The sequence below is a fragment of the Salvelinus fontinalis genome, chromosome 21 (assembly GCF_029448725.1).
Source record: "Salvelinus fontinalis isolate EN_2023a chromosome 21, ASM2944872v1, whole genome shotgun sequence".
Lineage (NCBI taxonomy): Eukaryota > Metazoa > Chordata > Actinopteri > Salmoniformes > Salmonidae > Salvelinus > Salvelinus fontinalis.
This window is the reverse complement of record NC_074685.1, coordinates 20,579,500-20,604,894: the sequence shown is the minus strand read 5'-3', so window position 1 is coordinate 20,604,894 and position 25,395 is coordinate 20,579,500. Positions and strand designations below refer to the sequence as shown.

Here is a 25,395-nt window from a genome sequence, read left to right as displayed (position 1 = left end):
ACTTAGAAGAGCTGCTGACCAGTGCACGTGCGTTGGCCTTGGCCCCCTTGTCCAGCAGCACTTTGGCCATGCGGTGGTGACCACAGTGGGCCGCCACGTGTAAAGGGGTCAGGTGGTCCAGCGTGATGTCATCGATCTCAGCGTTGTACTGGAGGAGCTGCCTCACACAGTCCATGTGGTCTCCCTGGGCCGCCATGTGGATGGGGGACAGGCCATTCTGGAGGGGAGAGAGGGAGGACCGGGAAAGATATAAAAGGAATGAAAGGGAAACAAAGAGAAGGGCAGTGTAAGACCTTTGAGAGAAGAAAGCATCTATAAATTCATAATACTGAAATAAGTGACGCATCAGCGTAGTTGGCAGAGGATCATTTGGCATTGGTTACTGCTAAAATTGCAAGTGAGTGTGATATCGTGCCAAAGTGGCCATAAAGTATGGCCCTTTATTTTCCCTAGAGTGGGCCACGAGAGGCCTCTGGCTGACCTTGGTCTTGGCCTGGATAGGAGCCCCCAGGTCCAGCAGGAGATCGATGATTCTGACATGACCGTTCCTGGCCGCACAGTGCAGAGGGGTCAGCTCATCCTAAATAGATGGAAGGAGCCAGGTAGGGTTCAAAAGTTTTCAAGTCAAATGGCAGAAAGAAGAGGAGGGGGAGGAAGAAGAGGAGGAGCAAGTGTAGGGTTACCGTACCTTGGTCATGGCGTCTATCTGGGCCCCTCTGTCCAGCAAAAGTCGAACCATGATCGCATTACCCCTTCTGGAGGCTATGTGTAGGGGGGTGATACCATTCTGAGAAAGGGGAAAGAACAATTTCTAAATAAATTTAATCAAAGACTCTCCTGTTAGGAAATGGGGTCCTTGAGGGACTATGTTATCAATGTCAGGGTTAAGGCAGTAGCGGTGAGGGTTAATGGACTGACCTTGGGAGTAAAGTTGACATTGGCGCCTCTGTTTATTAGCAGTTGGGCCACACTCAGGTTCTCATAGTGAGCCGCAATGTGGAGAGGAGTGAAGCCAGTCTACAGAGATAGAGAGAGAAACAGAGAGACAGAGTGAGAAACAGAGAAAGAAAGAGAGAGAGATAAAAGAGATAGAGATAGAAAGAGAGAGAGAGACAGAGAGAGAGAAATGAAGAGACAGAAAAAGAGACAGAGCGAGACACAGATAGAGACAGAGAGAGAGAAAGATATTTTTTTATCTTATTTTCATAATCCATGTTTGCAGGCAGCTTTTGATGGCAGCTTTTTTGTTTATTCATGTAATCACTTTTGTTGCTATTGTTTTTCTCCAAGTCAACACAACAGTGTTATGACTGATTAGTTCAGCTAACGACATCAGCATATTAAGGCTTAATGAGTCATCACAGTCACACGCACGCACGCACGCACGCACGCACGCACGCACGCACGCACGCACGCACGCACGCACACACACACACACACACACACACACACACACACACACACACACACACACACACACACACACACACACACACAAACACACACACACACACACACACACACACAGTGAATAGTACCTTGCTGAGGACGTCGGGGTTAGGGTCGTTCTGCAGCAGCACTGCGGCAGTGCGTGTGTCGTCGTTGCGTGCAGCGATGTGCAGGGCAGGCAGACGGACCTTGCCCTTGGTGCCGTAGTTGATGAGCAGGGCCACCACGTTCTCATGACCCTGCTGAAGAGCCACCGCCAGCGGCGTGAACCCATCCTGGCAGACAGGGTGAGAGAGGGGAGGGAGCAGAAGGGATAGAAGGAGGGGTGGTCGGGGTAAAAAGGGAGGAAGGGGGAGAGGGGAGGACAGAGGGAGAGGTAGCGAGGCAGTAAAGTAAGAAGGGGTAAAGAGGAGGAGGGGAGGGAGAAGGTAAGCAAGGTCAACGAGAGACAGCAAGGGAGTAGGAGGAAAAGAGGGAGAGGTGGAAAGGGAGACAAGCCAAATGGTAATGGAGGGGGTGAGAGATGGGTAAGTAGAGGGAGAGGAAGAGAGAGAGAAAGAAAATAAAGATAGTGGCAAATTTGAGACAATGTACATTGAGATTACTGTAATAGAAAGATGAGAGAAAGTTAATGTAGCATTGTCTATTGGACTGAATCCAATACACATCTGAGAAACAACTAAATGTCTGTTTGCTCTGTGGGCTTTCACTCACCTCTGTTGGAAGGCTCTGATTGGCTCCGTTCTCTAGCAGAAACTTTACTACATCTAAGTGGTTCTCTTGTGCAGCCATGTATAGGGGACTGAAGCCTTTCTGTAAGGAAGAGGAACATGGCGCATGGTTACCAGCAACACACACAAATATACATGCACATAACCCCCCCCCAGGTAACGGTAATGTGCAGTATAATGTCCCAGATGACTCACCTGTGACTGGGAATTGACGTTGGCTCCATAGTTGACGAGCTCAGCCACCACTCTCTCCTGGCCTGCCAATGCAGCGATATGGAGGGCAGTGTTCCCTTTCTGGAGGTGACAGACACACATACACAAACAATTGTTTCATTAAGGTTGTGAATGACTGGCATTAGTGCCACATTAAACACGGCTGGAGTAGCATGACACAGGAACACAGGGAGCTATGTTGTGACATGGTTATGTATTCACGCGTACACACACACGCACACACACACACACACACACACACACACACACACACACACACACACACACACACACACACACACACACACACACACACACACACACACACACACACACACACACACACACACACACACACACACACACACACACACACACACACACACACACACACAGAGGGAGCAGAGAAGTGCCTAATGACCAAAATCTCTATTTAAAAAGCTTCATTAACGAAACACAGCTCAGAAATAATGAGTTATGATTAGATAGATATGTGTTAGATTAAACTAGATATATGTTTACAAGCCAATCAAATGAGCGGAATAAGTCATAAGCATGTGTATAAGCTTATAATACATGTGGTGGATCCTGTCTGTAAACAGCCTGTTATATAGCTAGCTGGTGAATATCTCAATCAGAAGTCAGAGGCAGGTGCTATGCAACTGTGGTACAGTATGTGAGTGGAGTCATGATAAGCAGTGAGCAGTGTGTGAGTACTACCTTAGTTGTGGTCTCCAGGACAATGCCAGCGTGTAGTAGCCCCAGGACCATCTTGACGTGGCCTTCTTTAGAGGCCAGATGCAAACCGTTGAGCCCATTCTGCAGTGACAGCAGTGGAAATCAGCAGTGATCACACAGAACCATCAGAACAAATCGTCAGCCTACAGAGCGAGAGTACAGTCTGTGCCTGTCTCTGCTCTGACAGCCTGCAGTACCGTGACTGGCCACAGTTTGCAAAGCACACTGGTCCCTCTACTGCCCTGAAACTGCAGTGTCACTCAATTCACGTGGATAAAACACGCACGGGGGAGACAAACTACACACATGCACGCAAGCGCAAACGCACACACAAATCACCGGTGTGTTTCTGTGAGCTGGCTGGAGTCTGATGGATTGTAGATAGGGCAGGGGCAGGTTGGCAGGCTGACATGTAAAACCCTGAATCCTAGGATTTTCTAGAACAGCAGCAGTAGCACCAACTTTTAGCATAGCTATATGCTCTACTTCAACTCCAATCCTAATTTTAACACATATACAAAACATAGAAAATGTGTATGTTGACATACACACATCACATACCCATGTACAATGCATTCGGAAAGTATTCAGACCCCTTGACTTTTTCAACATTTTGTTATGTTACAGCCTTATTCTAAAATTGATAGTTTTCCCCCCCGATTCAATCTACACACAAAACCCCGTAATGACAAAGCAAAAACGGGTTTTTAGAAATTTATGCAAATGTATAAAAAATAAAAAAACGAAATATCACATTTAGATAAGTATTCAGACCCTTTACTCAGTACTTTGTCGAAGCACCTTTGGCAGTGATTACAGCTTTGAGTCTTCTTGGGTATGACACTACAAGCTTGGCACACCTGTATTTGGGGAATTCTCCCATTCTTCTCTGCAGATCCTCTCAACCTCTGTCAGGTTGGATGGGGAGCATTGCTGCACAGCTAGTTTCAGGTCTCTCCAGAGATGTTATTGTAGATCGGGTTCATGTCTGGGCTCTGGCTGAGCCACTCAATGACATACAGAGACTTGTCCTGAAGCCACTCCAGCGTTGTCTTGGCTGTGTGCTTAGGGTCGTTGTCCTGTTGGAAAGTAAACCTTCGCCCCAGTCTGAGATAGGCTTTCATCAAGGATCTCTCTGTATTTTAATCCGTTCATCTGTCCCTCGATCCTGACTAGTCTCCCAGTCCCTGCCGCTGAAAAACATCCCCACAGCATGATGCTACCACCACCATGCTTCACCGTCGGGATGGTGCCAAGTTTCTTCCAGACGTGACGCTTGACATTCACGTCACCCCGCTCCTCCGCTCTCTCCACTGGCTTCCAGTTGAAGCTCGCATCCGCTACAAGACCATGGTGCTTGCCTACGGAGCTGTGAGGGGAACGGCACCTCCGTACCTTCAGGCTCTGATCAGGCCCTACACCCAAACAAGGGCACTGCGTTCATCCACCTCTGGCCTGCTCGCCTCCCTACCTCTGAGGAAGTACAGTTCCCGCTCAGCCCAGTCAAAACTGTTCGCTGCTCTGGCACCCCAATGGTGGAACAAACTCCCTCACGACGCCAGGTCAGCGGAGTCAATCACCACCTTCCGGAGACACCTGAAACCCCACCTCTTTAAGGAATACCTAGGATAGGATAAAGTAATCCTTCTAACCCCCCCTTAAAAGATTTAGATGTACTATTGTAAAGTGGCTGTTCCACTGGATATAAGGTGAATGCACCAATTTGTAAGTCACTCTGGATAAGAGCGTCTGCTAAATGACTTAAATGTAAATGTAAATTCAGGCCAAAGAGTTCAATCTTGGTCTCATGAGACCAGACAAGCTTGTTTCTCATGGTCTGAGAGTCCTTTAGGTGCCTTTTGGCAAACTCCAAGCAGGCCGTCACGTGCTTTTTACTGAGGAGTGGCTTCCTTCTGGCCACTCTACCATAAAGGCCTGATCGTTGGGGTGCTGCGGAGATGGTTGTCCTTCTGGAAGGTTCTCCCATCTCCACAGAGGAAGTCTGGAGCTCGGTCAGAGTGACTATCGGGTTCTTGGTCACCTCCCTGACCAAGGCCCTTCTCCGCCAATTGCTCTAGAAAGAGTCTTGGTGGTTCCAAACTTCTTCCATTTAAGAATGATGGAGGCTACGGTGTTCTTGGGGACCTTCAATGCTGCAGAAATGTATTGGTACATTTCCCCAGACCTGTGCCTCGACACAATCCTGTCTTGGAGCTCTATGGACAATTCCTTCGACCTCATGGCTTGGTTTTTGCTCGGACATGCACTGTCAACTGGGACCTTATATAGACAGGTGTGTGCCTTTCCAAATCATGTCCAATAAATTGAATTTACCACAGGTGGACTCCAATGAAGTTGTAGAAACATCAAGGATGATGAATGCACCTGAGCTCAATTTTGATTCTCATAGCAAAGGGTCTGAATACTTATGTAAATCAGGCATCAGGCAAAACATTTCAACTTTTTTTGCTTTGTCATTATGGGGTTTTATGTGTAGATTGATGAGGGGAATTAAAAAAAAAGATTTTAGAATAAATAAGGCTGTAACATAACAGAATGTGGAAAAAGGGAAGGGGTCTGAATACTTTCTGAAGGCAGTGTAGACACACATGCTGCAAAGAATGCACACTAAAGCACACATCCTCATTTGTATGATAGCTCTACCTCTGATCCTAGCCTTAGCCAGGAGTGGTATTATTAGAGTGGCAGTATTATCTGGTGTAGAGATTGTGGTATTCGTTTTATTGACGGCTTGGTGCCATGGTTGTTTCTGTGAATGGTGCTGAGGGGTTGCAGTAGCAGGCTGCAGGCTGTAGGCTTACAGAGTGGGTGTGCATTCCCCAAGCTGCCCTAAGTGGTTATGTGTACAAACTGAACTCCCTTCCATTCACCAAAGTACTGATGAAAAATACATAACAGATTCACTTCCACTTGAGCTAGCGTTCACTCACAAATGTAACACAACTGTATGTTCAAAACAGAAACTAAAACTACATGCTTAGCTATTCTTTACATGTGATGTTATTTAAACATTGTGCTTCTCTCATGATGCAACAAGGTGCTATTGGACAGATTGAGGAGAGGAGCGGGGAGGAGAAGAGAGAGGGTCTGGATATATGGCTAATTATATATATTTTTTCATTAAGGTTGTGAATGACTGGCATTAGTGCCACAGTAAACACGGCTGGAGTAGCATGACACAGGAACACAGGGAGCTATGTTGTGACATGGTTATACATGCGTGCATACACACACACACACGCACGCACGCACGCACGCACGCACGCACGCACGCACACACACACACACACACACACACACACACACACACACACACACACACACACTGAGACAATGAACTACACGTTTATCTAGGCTAGACTTGACTGTTAATGACTGTGTTTGGCCGAAAACAAATAATGTCATCTATAAAAACCACAATTTATAATTTCATCTTCATAAAGTCTGATGAAATAAATGTTTTACGAGACAACACATGAACTCTCTTGCCTAGAGCCCCTGTGTACCAGACAGTGACCTTGGGCAGCATGAGGGATCTCTGATGTACCTGATTGGATGTGTTGATGTCTATTCCATGCTTGATGTGGTCCAGAGCCTTGTCCAGGTTCCCTGAACGGGCCGCACGGAGGAAACTGGTGGCAGCATCCGCCTGGAGAGGAGGAGAACACAATCAGAGATAGACAATGACAAAGATAAAGAGAGAGAGAGAGAAGAAATGAGAGACAGACAATTAGTCTGGTTGTACATTCCAGGGCTAACACGAGACAAAAAAGTTCACATTAACCAATTCCATTTTCTGAAAAAATGAAAAACATAGGCATAACAGTATAACAGCTGCTTGGTCATCCATGATCTACAATAGTAGGTCAGAGACATTCTTCAATATCATTCTATTCTTCGAAACTACTCAGTATTCTGCTGTCTTAGAGTCTAAAAATGGCTGACAATCCAAAGTGGCGAGGCTGCCCTTCACTAGGAGTTTGGCAGCTATCCATAGCAGAGAACATGATGTCTGACTTCTAAAGCCTCTGTGAAAGTGATGTGTTTCACCTCTGCCACCATGATCAGCCAGACAGGGAGATTCTAACATGGCTGCCTAATACTGTAGTCCAGAATTCAGTCTCCGTCTTGAGGCCAGGTATTATATAGATTCTATACAGTGTGCCTACTCACCTCCAGCCACACAGCTACAGAGGGTTTTACATGGAACCAAAAAGGTTTCTACCTGGAACCAAAAAAGTTTCTCCTATGGGAACCCTTTTGGAACCCTTTTTTTCTAAGAGTGTAGAAGACATCTGCTCTTTATTTCTCTTTCCCACCCATTTCTCTCTACCACTGCCCTCTATCTGCTTCCTGTTTCTCCCTGTGACCCATCTCTCTGCATCCCTTTATCCACCTTATCTCTCCTTTCCTTGTGGCCTTAAAACCTGTTGGGGATGGGGGCGCTGTTTAGACTATTTATGCTAATTTGGCTAATTTTTTAAACGGCTTCCCACAAAATCCTTGATCGTACAATATGCATATTATTATTATTATTGGATAGAAAACAGTCTATAGTTTCTATAGGAGTTGAAATTTTGTCTCTAAGTGGAACAGAGCCCATTCTACAGCAATTTCCCTGACATGGATTCAGATTTCAGAAATGTTGGCCACTCTTCTGAAGTCATTTAAAAGGGCACTGTCGTTGCTATGACTATACGGACACTTCTTACGTCTTCCCCTGGATGCCTTTACGTGATGACGATTCCAATGGGGTCGATTGCGCGTTCACAGGCCCTACAAATGAAAAAACCCTGAAGCTAGTCATTCTTTCCTTGGTGCGTAACGCGCGTGCTGGTCACCGACCCGCTCCTGTTCCAAGCGTTAGTTTAGCCTGTTATATTTCTCCGGTCATCTTTTCACTCGTTATAGGAGTTAAAAACATCATAAGGTAGTTAATTTAAAGCGTTTTATAGCAATTTATATCCGTTTAGTGCGATTTTGGGACATTTATTTTTGCAACGATGTGAAAAGTTGGGCACGCTTTTCAGTTCATCCCGAATGCAGTTGACATTTCCACATGGCAAGAGGACAGCTTTCCACCAAAAGACGATTTCTCCCAAGAAAGGATCCTTTGCCCAAGATACTGATGGAAGAACAGCTCAAGGTAGGACATTTTTATTATGATAAATCGTGTTTCTGTCGAAACATTTTAGTGGCTTAGAACGCCATGTTTTATGACGTAGCTTCGCTAGGCGCAAACTGTATTGAAAAGTAAGGATAAATTAAAAAATGTAATAACGCAATTGTATTAAGAATTAAATTGTCTATCAATCCCTGTCCACCCTATATTTTTTAGTCACGTTTATGAGTATTTATGTATAAGAGTAGATCACTGTCTAAGTGGCGCAAGGACATTTTCTTTACCAGCTTGTCTACATTTCACATTGTCTAACCATGATTTTGGTGGCTAAATATAAACATTTGCGATCAAACTCTATATGGAATGTGTAATATGATGTTACAGGAGTGTCATCGGAAGAATTCTGAGAAGGTTAGTGAAAAAATTAATATCTTTTGGCGATGTTGACTTTTATCGCTCACTTTGGCTAGAATCAATGCTGGGCTGCTAATTGCTATGTGCTAAGCTAATATAACGATTTATTGTGTTTTCGCTGTAAGACACTTAGAAAATCTGAAATATTGTCTGTATTCACAGGATCTGTGTCTTTCGATTCGTGTATGCTGTGTATTTTTACGAAATGTTTGATGATTAGTAAGTAGGTAAACACATTGCTCTATGTATTTATTCTAGTCCATTTGTGACGGTGGGTGCAATTGTAAACTATGATATCTACCTGAAATATGCACTTTTTTCTAACAAAACCTATCCCATACCATAAATATGTTATCAGACTGTCATCTGATGAGTTTTTTTGTTGGTTAGGGGCTATAAATATCTTAGTTTAGCCAAATTGGTGATAGCTACTGGTGTTGGTGGACAAATAAAAGATGGTGGATTATGCTAATGTGTTTTTAGGTAATAGATGTACATCTTTACATATTGTGTCTTCCCTGTAAAACATTTTAAAAATCGGAAATGTTGACTGGATTCACAAGATCTGTGTCTTTCATTAGCTGTATTGGACTTTAATGTGTGAAAGTTAAATATTTTAAAAAAATATTTTTTTTGAATTTCGCGGCACTGGTTTTTCAGTGGGGGGGGGGGGGGGTGCCGCTAGCGCCACGCTGATCCTAGACAGGTTAACATACTCTCTCTCTCTCTCTCTCTCTCTCTCTCTCTCTCTCTCTCTCTCCTCTCTCTCTCTCTCTCTCTCTCTCTCTCTCTCTCTCTCTCTCTCTCTCTCTCTCTCTCTCTCTCTCTCTCTCTCTCTCTCTCTCTCTCTCTCTCTCTCTCTCTCTCTCTCGCTCTCGCTCTCTCTACTGTGTTCAATCCCAGTGGGAGGGGGTGTAAGCTGCTCCTTTCTCCCACTCCCCCTCTCCTCTCCTCTCTCTCTCTCTCTCTCTCTCTCTCTCTCTCTTCCTCAGTAATGCATGGATGATGGATCCAGGCTGAGGTCTTCCCAGCATAAAACTAACACTATGCAGTGTGTGTATTTTCATTCAGTCTCATGTATTGTGTTAGATAAGTTGCTATTACCAAGATATAATGTGTCCTCCCTCATACACACTTCATTTGTTCAATTGAAAATCAATAAATATGTATTGCGCACACATGGGTACTGGAACATATTTCTGATATATTTCAAACAGGAAGTAGAAATATAAACTCACCGGACAGTTTATTAGGTAAATCACCCCGCTCATGAAAATGGATCGCTCCTACAGACAGTGAGTCACGCGGCCATGGCTTGCTATATAAAGCAGGCAGACAGCCATCGAAGCATTCAGTTACTGTTTGATTTAACATTAGAATGGGAAAATCGAGTGACAAAGCGACTTGGAGCGTGGTATGATCGTTGGTGCCAGGTGCACCTAATCCATTATCTCAGAAACGGCCTCCCTCCTGAGCTTTTTATGCACGACAACGTCTAGGGTTTATCGAGAATGGTGCGACAAACAAAAAAACATCCAGTCAGTGGCAGTCCTGTGGGCGAAAAGAGAGAGAGTTCGAAGGAGAATGGCAAGAATCGTGCAAGTGAAAAGGTTGGACACAAACAGACAAATAAACGGTGCAGTACAACAGTGGTGTGCAGAACGGCATCTCTGAACGCACAACTCGTTGATCCTTGTCATGGATGGGCTATTACAGAAGACGATCACAACAGGTTCCACTCCTATCAGCTAAAAACAAGAAGAAGCGGCTCCAGTGGGCATCACCAACACTGGACAATTGAGGAGTGGAAAAACATCGCCTGGAACGGGCTGTTCACAGCATGAAAGTACCGCAGTCCAATGTGTATCAACTGTGTGATGCCATCGTGTCAGCATGGACCAACATCCCTGGAAAACTTTGCGACGCCTTTTAGAATGCCCCAAATAATTCAGAATGTTCTGGAAGCAACGAGCGGGTCCGACCTGTTACTAAATAGGTGTACCTAATAAACTGGCCGATGAGCGTATATTGGATTCACATCTGATATGCATGATCAGTTCCACCATTTTAAGGCTTTTTCTGTTATCTCATTCTGACCTACGGTAGCTAAGGGGTAGCCTGAGAGTTAATATGATCTACAGTTGAAGTCGGAAGTTTACATACACCTTAGTCAAATACATTTAAACACAGTTTTTCACAGTTCCTGACATTAAATCCTAGTAAAAATTCCTTGTCTTAGGTCAGTTAAGATCACCACTTTATTTTAAGAATGTGAAATGTCAGAATAATAGTAGAGAGAATGATTTATTTCAGCTTTTATTCTTTCATCACATTCTCAGTGGGTCAGAAGTTTACATACACTCAATTAGTATTTGGTAGCATTGACTTAACTTTTTTTTTTTTTTACTTGGGTCAAACGTTTTGGGTAGCCTTCCACAAGCTTCCCACAATAGGTTGGGTGCATTTTGGCCCCCAATACCTTGACTTTGTTGTCCTTAATCCATTTTGCCACAACTTTGGATGTATGCTTGGGGTCATTGTCCATTTGAAGACCCATTTGCGACCAAGCTTTAACTTCCTGTCACGCCCGTCATTTAAATAAGTGGACCAAGGCGCAGCGTGAGTAGAGTTCCACATATTTATTATAGTGAACTTCCAAACAACAACAAAGATTAACGAACGTGCAAATACGTAGCGCACATAGGCATAAACTCTAAACAATATCCCACATCGCAGGTGGGAAAAGGAACACACTAAGTATGATCCCCAATTATAGGCAACGATATTCAGCTGCCTCTAATTGGGAACCATACTCACACACCAACGTAGAACTAAAATAACTAGAAAACCCCTCTAGTCACGCTCTGATTTATTACACCATAGAGAACCCAGAGGGCTCTCTATGGTCAGGGCGTGACAGTACCCCCCCCCCCCAAAGGTGCGGACTCCGACCGCAAAACCTGAACCTAGTTGGGGAGGGTTAGGGTGGGCAACTAGCGTCGGTGGCGGCTCCGGTGCGGGACGTAGCACCCGCTCAGACCACGTATCCGGCCATGAAGCCGGGCTGAACGCCGTGCCCGGACTGGGCACCGGAGCAGAGGAAGGCTCCGGCCATGGAGCAGGACTGGACGCAGTGCCTGGACTGGGCACCGGCGCAGAGGAAGGCTCCAGCCATGGCACCGGCGCAGGAAGCTCCGGCCCGTGGGCCGTCACTGGAAGCTCTGGACTGTAGACCGTCGCTGGAGACTCAGGCCTGGTGACACACTCTCAGGGCGAGTGCGGGAAGCCGGCACAGGACGTACCGGAATGGGGAGGCGCACTGGAGGCCTGGTGCGTGGAGCCGGCACAGGTTTCACCGGACTGATGACACGCTCGATAGGTCTCTATGGTCAGGGCGTGACACTTCCTGACTGATGTCTTGAAATGTTGCTTCAATATATCCACATAATTTTCCTCCCTCATTATGCCATCTGTTTTGTGAAGTGCACCAGTCCCTCCTGCAGCAAAGCACCCCCACAACATGATGCTGCCACCCTCGTGCTTCACGATTGGGATGATGTTCTTCGGCTTGCAAGCCTCCCCCTTTTTCCTCCAAACATAACGTTGGTCATTATGGCCAAACAGTTCCATTTTTGAGGACATTTCTCCAAAAAGTATGAGCTTTGTCCCCATGTGCAGTTGCAAACTGTAGTCTGGCTTTTTTTATGGCGGTTTTGGAGCAGTGGCTTCTTCCTTGCCGAGCGGCCTTTCAGGTTATGTCGATATAGGACTAGTTTTACTGTGGCTATAGATACTTTTGTACCTGTTTCCTCCAGCATCTTCACAAGGTCCTTTGCGGTTGTTCTGGGATTGATTTGCACTTTTTGCACCAAAGTACGTTCATCTTTAAGAGACAGAATGCGTCTCCTTCCTGAGCGGAATGATGGCTGCATGGTCCCATGGTGTTTATACTTGCGTAATATTGTTTGTACAGATGAACGTGGTACCTTCAGGCGTTTGGAAATTGCTCCCAAGGATGAACCAGGTCTACAATTTGTTGTTCTGAGGTCTTGACTGATTTCTTTTGATTTTCCCATGATGTCAAGCAAAGAGGCACTGAGTTTGAAGGTAGGCCTTGAAATACATCCACAGGTAAACCTCCAATCGACTCAAATTATGTCAATTAGCCTATCAGAAGCTTCTAAAGCCCTGACATAATTTTCTTGGAATTTTCCAAGCTGTGTAAAGGCACAGTCAACTTAGTGTATGTAAACTTCTGACCCACTGGAATTGTGATACAGTGAATTATAAGTGAAATAAGCTCTCTGTAAACAATTGTTGGAAAAATTACTTGGGTCATGCACAAAGTAGATGTCCTAACCGACTTGCCAAAACTATAGTTTGTTAACAAGACAATTGTGGATTCGTTGAAAAACGAGTTTTAATGACTCCAACCTAAGTGTATGTAAACTTCCGACTTCAACTGTATGTATTTAACACCTTGTCATCTTAGACCCCACCCTCTGTTCTGTGAGTTGACGGAGGACATTTAGAAGACTTAAGTCACTGAGTCAAGGTTCCCCTGTAACAAACCATTATTATACTACATGTAGGATGTTTTCACATGCGAAGCCTCATGCTGCAGCTCTGAGTGTTCATGCCAACTTGTCAGCAAATGTTCAGCATTTTTATGCTCCAATTTTCATTCTGCGGCCTTCGGCCATTTTTTTATGGGATTTCACAGCTGTTGATTGATACGATGGATGTTTCTGCTCCTTCTAAGTAGGCCATATGTGAGCAGAATACTGAGGATAACGTCTCCAGCCGACCGCCTCCCCCAGTCTCCATCAGTCTCTGAATGGATTGATAAGTGCATCTATGATCTTCAATGTGTGTTTCTTCACACGATTGTCTGAGGGAGGAGGGGGCTAAGGGTCAATAAACGCTCGTGTTTGCGCATGATTGTGCTTGAAAGTGTGTGTGTGTGTGTGTGTGTGTGTGTGTGTGTGTGTGTGTGTGTGTGTGTGTGTGTGTGTGTGTGTGTGTGTGTGTGTGTGTGTGTGTGTGTGTGTGTGTGTGTGTGTGTGTGTGTGTGTGTGTGTGTGTGTGCGCGTGCGTGCGTGTTTTCATATATTCCTAGAAATGGAAATGACTGCAGAACTGCTTTGCAAACACATTCTGTCAACTGGTGCTTGTGCTTACGCTGTGAGGCACAAATCGATTTTCCTTCTCATGTCCCTCTCTCCACCTTCCCCTCCATCCCTCTCTCCACCTTCCCCGCCATCCCTTTCTCCATCCTCATTTTCATCCCCCTCTCCCGCTGTCTGTGATATGTGGTCAGTTTAAATCAATGCATCCCAGCCCTGTCTATTAATTTGTAATTGTCATATGCAGTCGGTGCGTCAATTTTACTCAGTAATTAGATCCTCAAGCCAAACATGGTGATTTACACTCAGCACGCCGCCTTCCCACGGCTCACGTGCCCCCAGCCCTCTCTCTCTTTATCTCATTTTCCCTCTTGCACTCTCTCTTCTTCCCTGGCATGGCAGGCTCCCCGCCTCATTCTCTCACGCCCTCCATCTCTCTTCCCTCCCTCCTTCTCCCCCCACTTCCCTGCTTTTCCTCAGATCACTGTGTCCCTCTTGTGTCATATTGATGTGATGCTGTGTAATCATGGTATGCTGCAGTATGGCGTGACATATCACAAGCATTCCTACAGTGACGGCCAGTGGAAGAGAGGAGGGTTGAGAGATCAGAGAGAGGACATGTCCGTGTTGACACAGATTCAATGAAAGCCTTTAATCTCATATCTGTGGAGGAATCTAATACTGTATCATATCTCTGTGTTTAGCTTTGTGCTTCTCTCCAGTGCTATCACAATGCTCTGTAGTGTATGGGTGAGGCTGTGTGTGCATGTGTAGTCTTTACCTGTGCAGTACACAAATCTGTCTGCCCTACCAAGGCCATTTATTTTCCTTCTAGAAGGAAAATCTGTTTCCAGAGGGTGTGTGCATATACAGGGCTCTAGTGGATTTGAATGGATTATGTCCATTTGGAAGAAAAAATGTATGTGATTCAAGGTGAGTGGATGTAAAGATGTGTACACTGCAGTGAGTGGGCTCTTAAAATAAATACAAATATCCTAAAGGGTCAAGTCAATGTCAGATGTTGGCCTTCAAACCATCAGGGTCACCTAATAATCCCCAGTTTACAATTGGCTCATTCATCCCCCTCCTCTCCCCTGTAACTATTCCCCAGGTCGTTGCTGCAAATGAGAACGTGTTCTCAGTCAACTTACCTGGTAAAATAACGGTAAAATAAATAAATAAATAAATAAAGATGTTGAGAAATTCTTCACTTTAACTCAAACACACTCATAAAAGGAGTGGTCGACAGGACAGCACACCCAGCAAACAAAAATTGTTTCTGTGAAAGTTCCCAGAACATTTGTTAGGTCGCGGAAATGTCCTAATAAGACAAACACTGTCCAGTCGTGGTGATGGTTATAGAATGTTTGTAAAAAACATTTACGTGATGTTGCAAGAACGTCCCTAGAACACATTTAATCTGTTCTTTAAAGGTTCCCAGAATGTTTCATTAGGTTGTGGGAACAGTCTGGTGAGAACATTGTGAGGACATCAGATAATACATGTTCATTTGATATACAGTGCCTTTGGAAAGTATTTAGACCCCTTGACATTTTCCACATTTCGTTACGTTACAGCCTTATTCTAAAATGGATTAAATGAATAAAAATCCTCAGCAATCTACACGCAATACCTCATAATGACAAAGTGAAAACAGGTTTTAAGACAATGTTGCAAACGTATTAAAATAAAAAAACAAAAATACCTTTGCTTTGAGACTCGAAATTGAGCTCAGGTGCATCGTGTTTCTATTGATCATCCTTGAGATCGTCCTTTTTGCTTTGTCATTATGGGGTATTGTATGTAGATTGATTAAGAAAAAAAACCTATTTAATCAATTTTAGAATAAAGCTGTAACGTAACAAAATGTGGAAAAAGGCAAAGGGTCTGAATACTTTCCAAGGGGTCTGAAAACTTTCTAAGGGGTCTGCATACTTTCCAAGGGGTCTGCATACTTTCCAAGGGGTCTGAAAACTTTCCAAGGGGTCTGCATACTTTCCAAGGGGTCTGCATACTTTCCAAGGGGTCTGAAAACTTTCCAAGGGGTCTGCATACTTTCCAAGAGGTCTGCATACTTTCCAAGGGGTCTGAAAACTTTCCAAGGGGTCTGCATACTTTCCAAGGGGTCTGAAAACTTTCGAAGGGGTCTGCATACTTTCCAAGGGGTCTGCATACTTTCCAAGGGGTCTGCATACTTTCCAAGGGGTCTGCATACTTTCCAAGGGGTCTGAAAACTTTCTAAGGGGTCTGCATACTTTCCAAGAGGTCTGCATACTTTCCAAGGGGTCTGAAAACTTTCCAAGGGGTCTGCATACTTTCCAAGGGGTCTGCATACTTTCCAAGGGGTCTGCATACTTTCCAAGGGGTCTGCATACTTTCCAAGGGGTCTGAAAACTTTCTAAGGGGTCTGCATACTTTCCAAGGGGTCTGCATACTTTCCAAGGGGTCTGCATACTTTCCAAGGGGTCTGCATACTTTCCAAGGGGTCTGCATACTTTCCAAGGGGTCTGCATACTTTCCAAGGGGTCTGCATACTTTCCAAGGGGTCTGAAAACTTTCCAAGGGGTCTGCATACTTTCCAAGGGGTCTGCATACTTTCCAAGGGGTCTGAAAACTTTCTAAGGGGTCTGCATACTTTCCAAGAGGTCTGCATACTTTCCAAGGGTTCTGAAAACTTTCCAAGGGGTCTTCATACTTTCCAAGGGGTCTGAAAACTTTCCAAGGGGTCTGCATACTTTCCAAGGGGTCTGCATACTTTCCAAGGGGTCTGCATACTTTCCAAGGGGTCTGCATACTTTCCAAGGGGTCTGCATACTTTCCAAGGGGTCTGAAAACTTTCTAAGGGGTCTGCATACTTTCCAAGAGGTCTGCATACTTTCCAAGGGGTCTGAAAACTTTCCAAGGGGTCTGCATACTTTCCAAGGGGTCTGCATACTTTCCAAGGGGTCTGCATACTTTCCAAGGGGTCTGCATACTTTCCAAGGGGTCTGCATACTTTCCAAGGGGTCTGCATACTTTCCAAGGGGTCTGAAAACTTTCTAAGGGGTCTGCATACTTTACAAGAGGTCTGCATACTTTCCAAGGGGTCTGAAAACTTTCCAAGGGGTCTGCATACTTTCCAAGGGGTCTGCATACTTTCCAAGGTGTCTGCATACTTTCCAAGGGGTCTGCATACTTTCCAAGGGGTCTGCATACTTTCCAAGGGGTCTGAAAACTTTCTAAGGGGTCTGCATACTTTCCAAGGGGTCTGCATACTTTCCAAGGGGTCTGCATACTTTCCAAGGGGTCTGCATACTTTCCAAGGGGTCTGCATACTTTCCAAGGGGTCTGCATACTTTCCAAGGGGTCTGCATACTTTCCAAGGGGTCTGCATACTTTCCAAGGGGTCTGCATACTTTCCAAGGGGTCTGCATACTTTCCAAGGTGTCTGAAAACTTTCCAAGGGGTCTGCATACTTTCCAAGGGGTCTGCATACTTTCCAAGGGGTCTGCATACTTTCCAAGAGGTCTGCATACTTTCCAAGGGGTCTGCATACTTTCCAAACGGGTCTGCATACTTTCCAAGGGGTCTGCATACTTTCCAAGGGGTCTGCATACTTTCCAAGTGGTCTGCATACTTTCCAAGGGGTCTGCATACTTTCCAAGGTGTCTGTATTTACATTTGACATGTTTTTTTTAAATTTTGTATTTAACTAGGTAAGTCAATTAAGAACAAATTATTATTTACAATGACAGCCTACCCCGGCCAAACCCTAACGACACTAGGCCAATTGTGCCACGGCTGGTTGGGATACAGTCTGGAATATAACTAGGTTATGTAGTGAAAGCTTTAAAGCACTGCGCCACCCTCAGGACCTCAAGCTGACATGTTGGGTTTGAACCTGCAATGTTTGGTTTCCAAGCCAGGGCTCACAACCTAATGAAACATTCTGGGAACCTTTAAAGAACAGATTAAATGTGTTCTAGGAACGTTCTTGCAACATCAGCTGAATGTTTAAAACAAAACATTATAATCATCAGCACAACTGGATAGTTTTTGGGTTATGAAAACATTTGCTGCGAACTAACAATTATTCTATGAACTTTTACAAAACCAATTTTGGTTTGCTGGGAAAGCATTTATTACTTGGAGAACTTCTGGGGAACTTTGGGGGAATGTTCTGTGGTGGTTGTTACAGATCTTGTGTACAACATTATAGTGAATGTTAGGAGAATAATCCAAGAATATTTCATTTAAAACATTTTTAGAAAGAAATTGTGGTTATCAAAAACATTCTCTGATAAAACCCTAACTAGAACTTAATAGGAATCTTAGCTAATTTCCTGGGAATGTTCCCGGTTTGCTTGGCACACTCATAAAGAGTTATAAAACAGACATACATAAAGAGTGTCCACGTACGGTGAAGAATGCACAAATTTGCACCAAATAAACACCGCAAACTCTTGCACACCTACAGTGAAAAGAATTGTCCACCAAACACACATAAAGACAAACAAGTACTACATAAAAGGAGATAAAGAGAGGAAAGCGGTGAAAATAGATACATGGTATTGCAAAGAACCACCAAACCTAACTCTACCGCCCAGCCACATCACAACAACAACACATACGTTGTACAGAGAGCTCAAGAAGCCACAAGAGATCACGAGAGGAAGATCCCAAAGAAGAAGCAACGACACAAACCACGACCACATAGAGCTGCCATAGAGATATATAGAGAGAAAGTGTTGAAGTATACAGCGTGTGTATCGGATGATATTTACTCTGTCATCATAGTACCATATTCCCCGGGCTCGATTGGCCGACCTCTCAGAGCTCACACTACTGTCCTGATGGACAAGCCAGCGCTGAACCACATGAGCCTAGAAGACACATCAACACAAAGATAAGGCCTGTTAATGTGACACACATACAGGTACACACATACATACAAACAGATACGGTACGCAGACTGAATGACATAGACTGCATGTTAGTCTTGAAGACTCTTGATGAAGTCAAAGCCTTTTACTTTAATGTGATTCACTGACATGTAAAAACACACATAATAAGAACTAACACACTCAAACACAATAATAAAGTACACATGCACCATACCAGCTGACACAAGAATGAGTCTGAGGACACAGAGATGAAGCTTGCATGGAAATATAAATAAAGCACACATTCATCTTTGTACATAACACATCTAAATCTAAAGGAATCTCTAAGGGAGAAAATAATATAGATATTTTTTATATTCAAATGATGTAAAAGGAATACACTACCAAATACTGTGTACAGTACACACACACACACACGCACACGCACACGCACACGCACACGCACACGCACACGCACACGCACACGCACACGCACACACACACACACACACACACACACACACACACACACACACACACACACACAACAATCCTACTACAAGACCACCTATTTTGTAACACAAAGAAAGAAACCAATAGACATCCATAAGCCTGGAAGACTCCCTACAAGAGACACAAAGCATGCTAATGTAATCCATGCACCTTGGCAAAAGAATAACTAAATAACACAACCACACAACCAAAAAACACACCAAGCAATCATGAAGACACAGTCACACGCTGTACAAGATGCAGCCAAATGTAGGGTGGCTTTAGAAAGAAATTGATGCAAACTCAAAGGCAAGTAGACTAAAATGAGCATGAAAATATAAATACAACCACGGGAACAGGGCCCAGTGAGAGTGCTGATCTAATATTATGTGGACAGGTGGAGACCTGATCCTAGATCAGCACTCCTACTCTGAGATACTTTGTGGATATGGGCCCAGGAGTCTCCAGGACTCCACTGGCCCTTGATGCGGCCAATTTAATGAACCAAGACCACAACAGCAGACAGCAGGTATTCCCAAACACGGGTACCACAATGCCGTCGAGGGTCGCCAAATAAAAATGTGATTCACATTGAAAAATAATATATATAAAATACACTTCACATTTTCAAACTGTACATTTATATTTTCCAACAGGGCTATACATTTGGGTGAGATTTTTTTCTCACCTGAGTAGCCTCGTTTCACTGCCCAAAATAAAATGAAACCATCTACTGTTCAGCAAAATCACAACACAATGTCAAATATAGGTAGCCTAGTCAAATAATTAACATGATTAACACAATTAATAATTAACACAATTTGAAAAATAAGCCACGGGAGATTTTTTAGCGAGAATAAAGATGACTTTCGTGTAGTAAGACATGTATAAAAGCAACAGATACCATTACAGTTTTTTACGATTGCTGACACACTACAATTGAACTTTTCCCACAATTAGCAAAACCTTACACTCAAGGAGCAAAACACAAGGCTAGATTTGCACAACTGTAAGCACATTGTCAGTTTCACACTATTTGCAAAACATTACACACAGTGATTTGCAAAACACTAAACACACTTGTATACATCAGACACAGAAGTATATCATGATGTCACTTCCTTGCAATTCAAAAGCACTGACTGTCAAATTCCCACACCTATGAGCCAATCTGTTAAACACAGCCATCAGGTGCACAAACACATGATTGCTAAATTGTAGACACACCAATCAGGTTTAAGCACTATAAAAATGCAGGAGGTAGGTTCACCTGCCTTCAACCAAAATGGAAGGAGTCAAAAGAAGAGTGAGGGTGAGAGGAGGAGTACACAGAGAAGGAGGTAGAGGAAGAGTCAGAGTCAGAGGTCGAGGAATACCTGAAGCAGGAGGAGAATGTGCACAAAGAAGAAGAGGACCAAACTTATCAAATGACATTCGTGCAACACTAGTGGACCATGTTGTAAACCACGGATTGACGCTGAGGGAGGCTGGACTGAGAGTTCAGCCAAATCTTAGCAGATATACAGTGGCATCTGTCATAATGTCACTTTTCGACAGGAAAACAGGTAAAAGAAGATCTGTCTACAGTTACAGTAATCAGCCGCTTATTGTATGCACCATATCCGCACTTGTGATACCCCTTCCTGTGACATTGTACAGTAAGTTACATGTATTATTCTCTACATAGGATTGAGGGTCGGGAACGACAAGGAGGAAGGGGGCCCATATTCACGCAAGAACAAGAGAGAGAGAGATAATAGACATGGTTTTGGCCAATAATGCTATCAGGCTCAGAGAACTACAAGCCAACATTATCGGTGACCATGCCATTTTCAATAATGTCCATCAGGTCTCTCAGTCAACACTGGCACGCATCCTGAAAAGACATCAGGTTCAAATGAAACAACTTTACCGAGTGCCTTTTGAGCGGAATTCAGAGAGGGTCAAACGGCTGCGGCATGAGTATGTGGAGGTTTGTATTGTTCACTTTAGCACTGTGATGTTGCATACTGCACACATTACTTTTTTACATTGACTGTATACTAGACCTATCCTGAACTACACAATCTTGTCTTTCACTGTATTTCAGGGAGTTTTGCAGATGGATGCTGAGGAAATCCTGCATGAATTCATATACTGTATACTGATGAGGCAGGGTTCAATCTCACAAAAGCAAGAAGGCGAGACAGAAATATCATTGGCCACAGGGCTATAATCAATGTCCCAGGGCAATGTGGGGATAACATCACCCTTTGCGCTGCCATTTCACAGCATGGGGTTGTCCTCCGTCATGCCAAAATGGGCCTTTACAACACACCTCACATTCTCACATTTTTGGACCGATTGCACCACATCGTCACAGTAGGTAATGAAATGCACCAGATGCAATACACGGTCTTCTGGGACAATGTGTCATTCCACCGCTCTGCTTTGGTCCAGAACTGGTTTCAACACCATCCACAGTTGACAGTACTATACCTTCCACCATACTCTCTGTTTCTAAACCCTATAGAAGAGTTTTTCTCTGCATGGCGGTGGAAGGTTTACGATCTCCAGCCCCAGGCTCAGGTACCCCTCATTCAGGCCATGGAGGACGCCTGTGACCAAGTCGACGCCGCAGCTGTGCAAGGATGGATTCGACATTCAAGACGGTTCTTCCCGCGTTGTCTTGCTAATGACGATATTGCGTGTGATGTTGATGAAATTCTCTGGCCAGAACCAGCTAGGCGAAGAGATAATGTATAGTATGTTTACCGTAGTATTTTCTGTACAATATTGTCAGTTTTTTTCTGATTATTTTTTATGTTTGTTGTTGTTGTTATTTACTGTAATTGTAACCTGTACTGGATACATTATTTTAAGTTTGTCTGTTTGCTGAGCTAACAGTGTTATGCACACTACTGTAGTAGCATGAAAACGGGGACATGTTTTGTTGTGAATCTCCATGTTGACATGTTGACTGATTTGGGTATATGGAGAGAAATAAATGATATTTTCCTCAGTCTGCAGCATTGGTCTTGTGTAGTGTTTGTATAGTTGCACTTTCTCTGTGTACTTCATTTACACTACTCTAATCACTGACAATTAGACTTGCTAAAAGTGTTTTAGGTTAGCAACAGCAGTGTGTAACTGGTTCAAAAAGATTGAAGTCATATGAAATGTGTGTGTTTCGTATGGTAACAAAATATTATTTTTATGAAGTCGTGTATAGTTTTATTGAAAGTGTTCCTTTTTGCAAATGATCTGAAGTGTTGTGCTACTTTGGTGTAGGGTTGTGCTAATTGTGTGTAGTGTTTTGAAAAACCGGGCCCTGTTTTCAAAATTGTGCTTAAACAATTGAAAAAAAACTGTAATAAGAAGGGACTAGAAGAGTCTTAAATGGTGAGCTACCGAGTGGCTAGGACAGGCAAGCCCCATACTATTGTGGAGGACGTAATTCTTCCTACTGCCGCGGATATGGCTGGGACAATGCTGCGGGAAAAGGCCCAAACAACTATACAGACAATGCCTTCATCAAACAACACTGTTTCACGATGCATCAGTAACATGGCAGGAGATGTTTTGAATCAATTACTGCTCACATACAAGCCAGTGAATTATGTGCATTACATTTGGATGAGTCAACAGACGTGGCGGGCCTGGCACAGCTCCTGGTATATGTCCGTTACGTTTATGGGGGATCAATTAAGGAAGACATCCTCTTCTGCAAACCACTGGAAACGTGAGAGGATATTTTTTAAAGTACTGGACAGCTTTGTGACATCAAATGGACTTTGGTGGTCAAGATGTGTTGGTATCTGTACTGATGACACAAAAGGCATGACAGGGAGACATAGTGGAGTGATAACGTGCGTGCAAGCAGTTGCTCCCGACGTCACTTTATTTTTATTTATTTTTTATTTCACCTTTATTTAACCAGGTAGGCCAGTTGAGAACAAGTTCTCAATTACAACTGCGACCTGGCCAAGATAAAGCAAAGCAGTGTGACAAAAACAACATCACAGAGTTACACATGGGATAAACAAACGTACAGTCAATAACATAATAGAAAATCTGTATACAGTGTGTGCAAATGAAGTAAGGAGGTAAGGCAAAAAATAGGCCATAGTGACAAAATAATTACAATTTAGCAATTAACACCGGAGTGATAGATGTGCAGATGAGGATGTGCAATTAGAAATACTGGCGTGCAAAAGAGCAGAATAATAATAATAAAAATAAATAAATATGGAGATGAGGTAGGTAGTTGATTGGATGGGCTATTTACAGATGGGCTGTGTACAGCTGCAGCGATCGGTAAACTGCTCTGATAGCTGATGCTTGAAGTTAGTGAGGGAGATATAAGTCTCCAACTTCAGTGATTTTTGCAATACGTTTCAGTCATTGGCAGCAGAGAACGAAGGAAAGGTGGCCAAAGGAGGTGTTGGCTTTGGGGATGACCAGTGAAATATACCTGCTGGAGCGCAAGCTACGGGTTGGTGTTGCTATGGTGACCAGTGAGCTGAGATAAGGCAGAGTTTTACCTAGCAAAAACTTATAGACGACCTGGAGCCAGTGGGTTTGGCGACGAATATGTAGCGAGGACCAGCCAACGAGAGCATACAGGTCGCAATTGTGGGTAGTATATGGGGCTTAGGTGACAAAACGGATGGCACTGTGATAGACCGCATCCAATTTGCTGAGTAGAGTGTTGGAGGCTAATTTTTAAATGCCAAGGGAATGCCATCCACCGAGAGGCTCTTGCTGCCAAGAGAATGCCTGACAGCTTGAAAGACGTTTTGGACGCTACAGTGAAAATGGTTAACTTTGTTAAAGCAAGGCCCCTGAACTCTTGTGTATTTTCTGCATTATGCAATGATATGGGCAGCAACCATGTAACGCTTTTACAACATACAGAAGAAGTGTGCTGGTTATCAATGGGCAAAGTATTGACACGTTTTTTTTAATTGAGAGACGAGCTTAAAGTTTTCTTTACTGACCATAATTTACACTTGCCTGACCGCTTGCATGATGATGAGTTTCTCACATGACTGGCCAATCTGGGTGATGCTTTTTCATTCACCTGAATGATCTGAATCTAGGATTACAGGGATTCTCCGCAACTATATTCAATATGCGTGACAAAATTTAGGCTATGACTAAGAAGTTGGAGCTCTTCTCTGTCTGCATTAACAAGGACAACACACAGGTCTTTCCATCATTGTATAATTTTTTTGTGTGCAAATTAACTCAAGCTTACGGACAATGTCAAATGTGATATAGCGAAGCACCTGAGTAAGCTGGGTGCGCAATTATGCAGGTACTTTCCCGAAACGGACGACACAAACAACTGGATTCGTTATCCCTTTCATGCCCTGCCTCCAGTCCACTTACCAATATCTGAACAAGAAAGCCTCATCGAAATTGCAACAAGCGGTTCTGTGAAAATGTAATTTAATCAGAAGCCACTGCAATATTTATGGATTAGGCTACGCTCAGAGTTTTTTGCCTTGGCAAATGACGCTGTTAAGGCACTGATGCCCTTTGCAACCACATACCTATGTGAGAGTGGATTCTCGGCCCTCACGAGCATGAAAACTAAATACAGGCACAGATCGTGTGTGGAAAATGATTTAAGACTGAGACTCTCTCCAATACAACCCAACATTGCAGAGTTATGTGCATCCTTTCAAGCACACCCTTCTCATTAACCTGTGGTGAGTTATTCACCATTTTTTTATGAACAAATAAGGTTTTATATGTAAGATGGCTAAACAACGAGCAAAATTATTGATTATTATTATATTATTATTTGTGCCCTGGTCCTATAAGAGCTCTTTGTCACTTCCCACGAGCCGGCTTGTGACAATAATTCACACTCATTCTTATGTTTAACAAGTATATCTTATAGTGTGTGTGTGGCAGGCTTACAATGATGGCAAAAAACTACATTTGAGAGTACGCTGATCCTGGTGCTAGAGGGGGTAGGCAGCTGGAGGTTGAATGTTTGAAGGGGTACGGGACTATAAAAAGTTTGGGAACCACTGGCATGCAGGAATGACACACACCATCAAAACAGGACGATTACTAATAAGAAAAAAAATGGCAGCAGCAGCTCCAACATGGAGGCCGGGTCTAACGTGACAAAGACAGGCAACAGATATCACAGCCCATGAGGACTGGAGTTCTGCTCCACTAAGCTACAGCCAACCGAGTGACTACAGAGCCAAACACACAGGGTGACGGCA

The 25,395-nt window shown here is 43.8% G+C and overlaps 1 protein-coding gene across 1 annotated transcript in view; it reads right to left on the bottom strand.

Annotated features, from left to right (window-relative positions):
* The window catches only part of LOC129818400 (ankyrin-1-like), a 128,019-nt gene that overhangs the window by 39,776 nt on the left and 62,848 nt on the right, over window positions 1–25,395 (bottom strand). Inside the window, 10 exon segments of the mRNA XM_055874244.1 lie at window positions 20–217; window positions 482–580; window positions 689–787; window positions 919–1,017; window positions 1,539–1,724; window positions 2,164–2,262; window positions 2,376–2,474; window positions 3,114–3,212; window positions 6,700–6,801; window positions 18,578–18,676. Coding sequence (XP_055730219.1) covers window positions 20–217; window positions 482–580; window positions 689–787; window positions 919–1,017; window positions 1,539–1,724; window positions 2,164–2,262; window positions 2,376–2,474; window positions 3,114–3,212; window positions 6,700–6,801; window positions 18,578–18,676 — 1,179 coding nt within the window.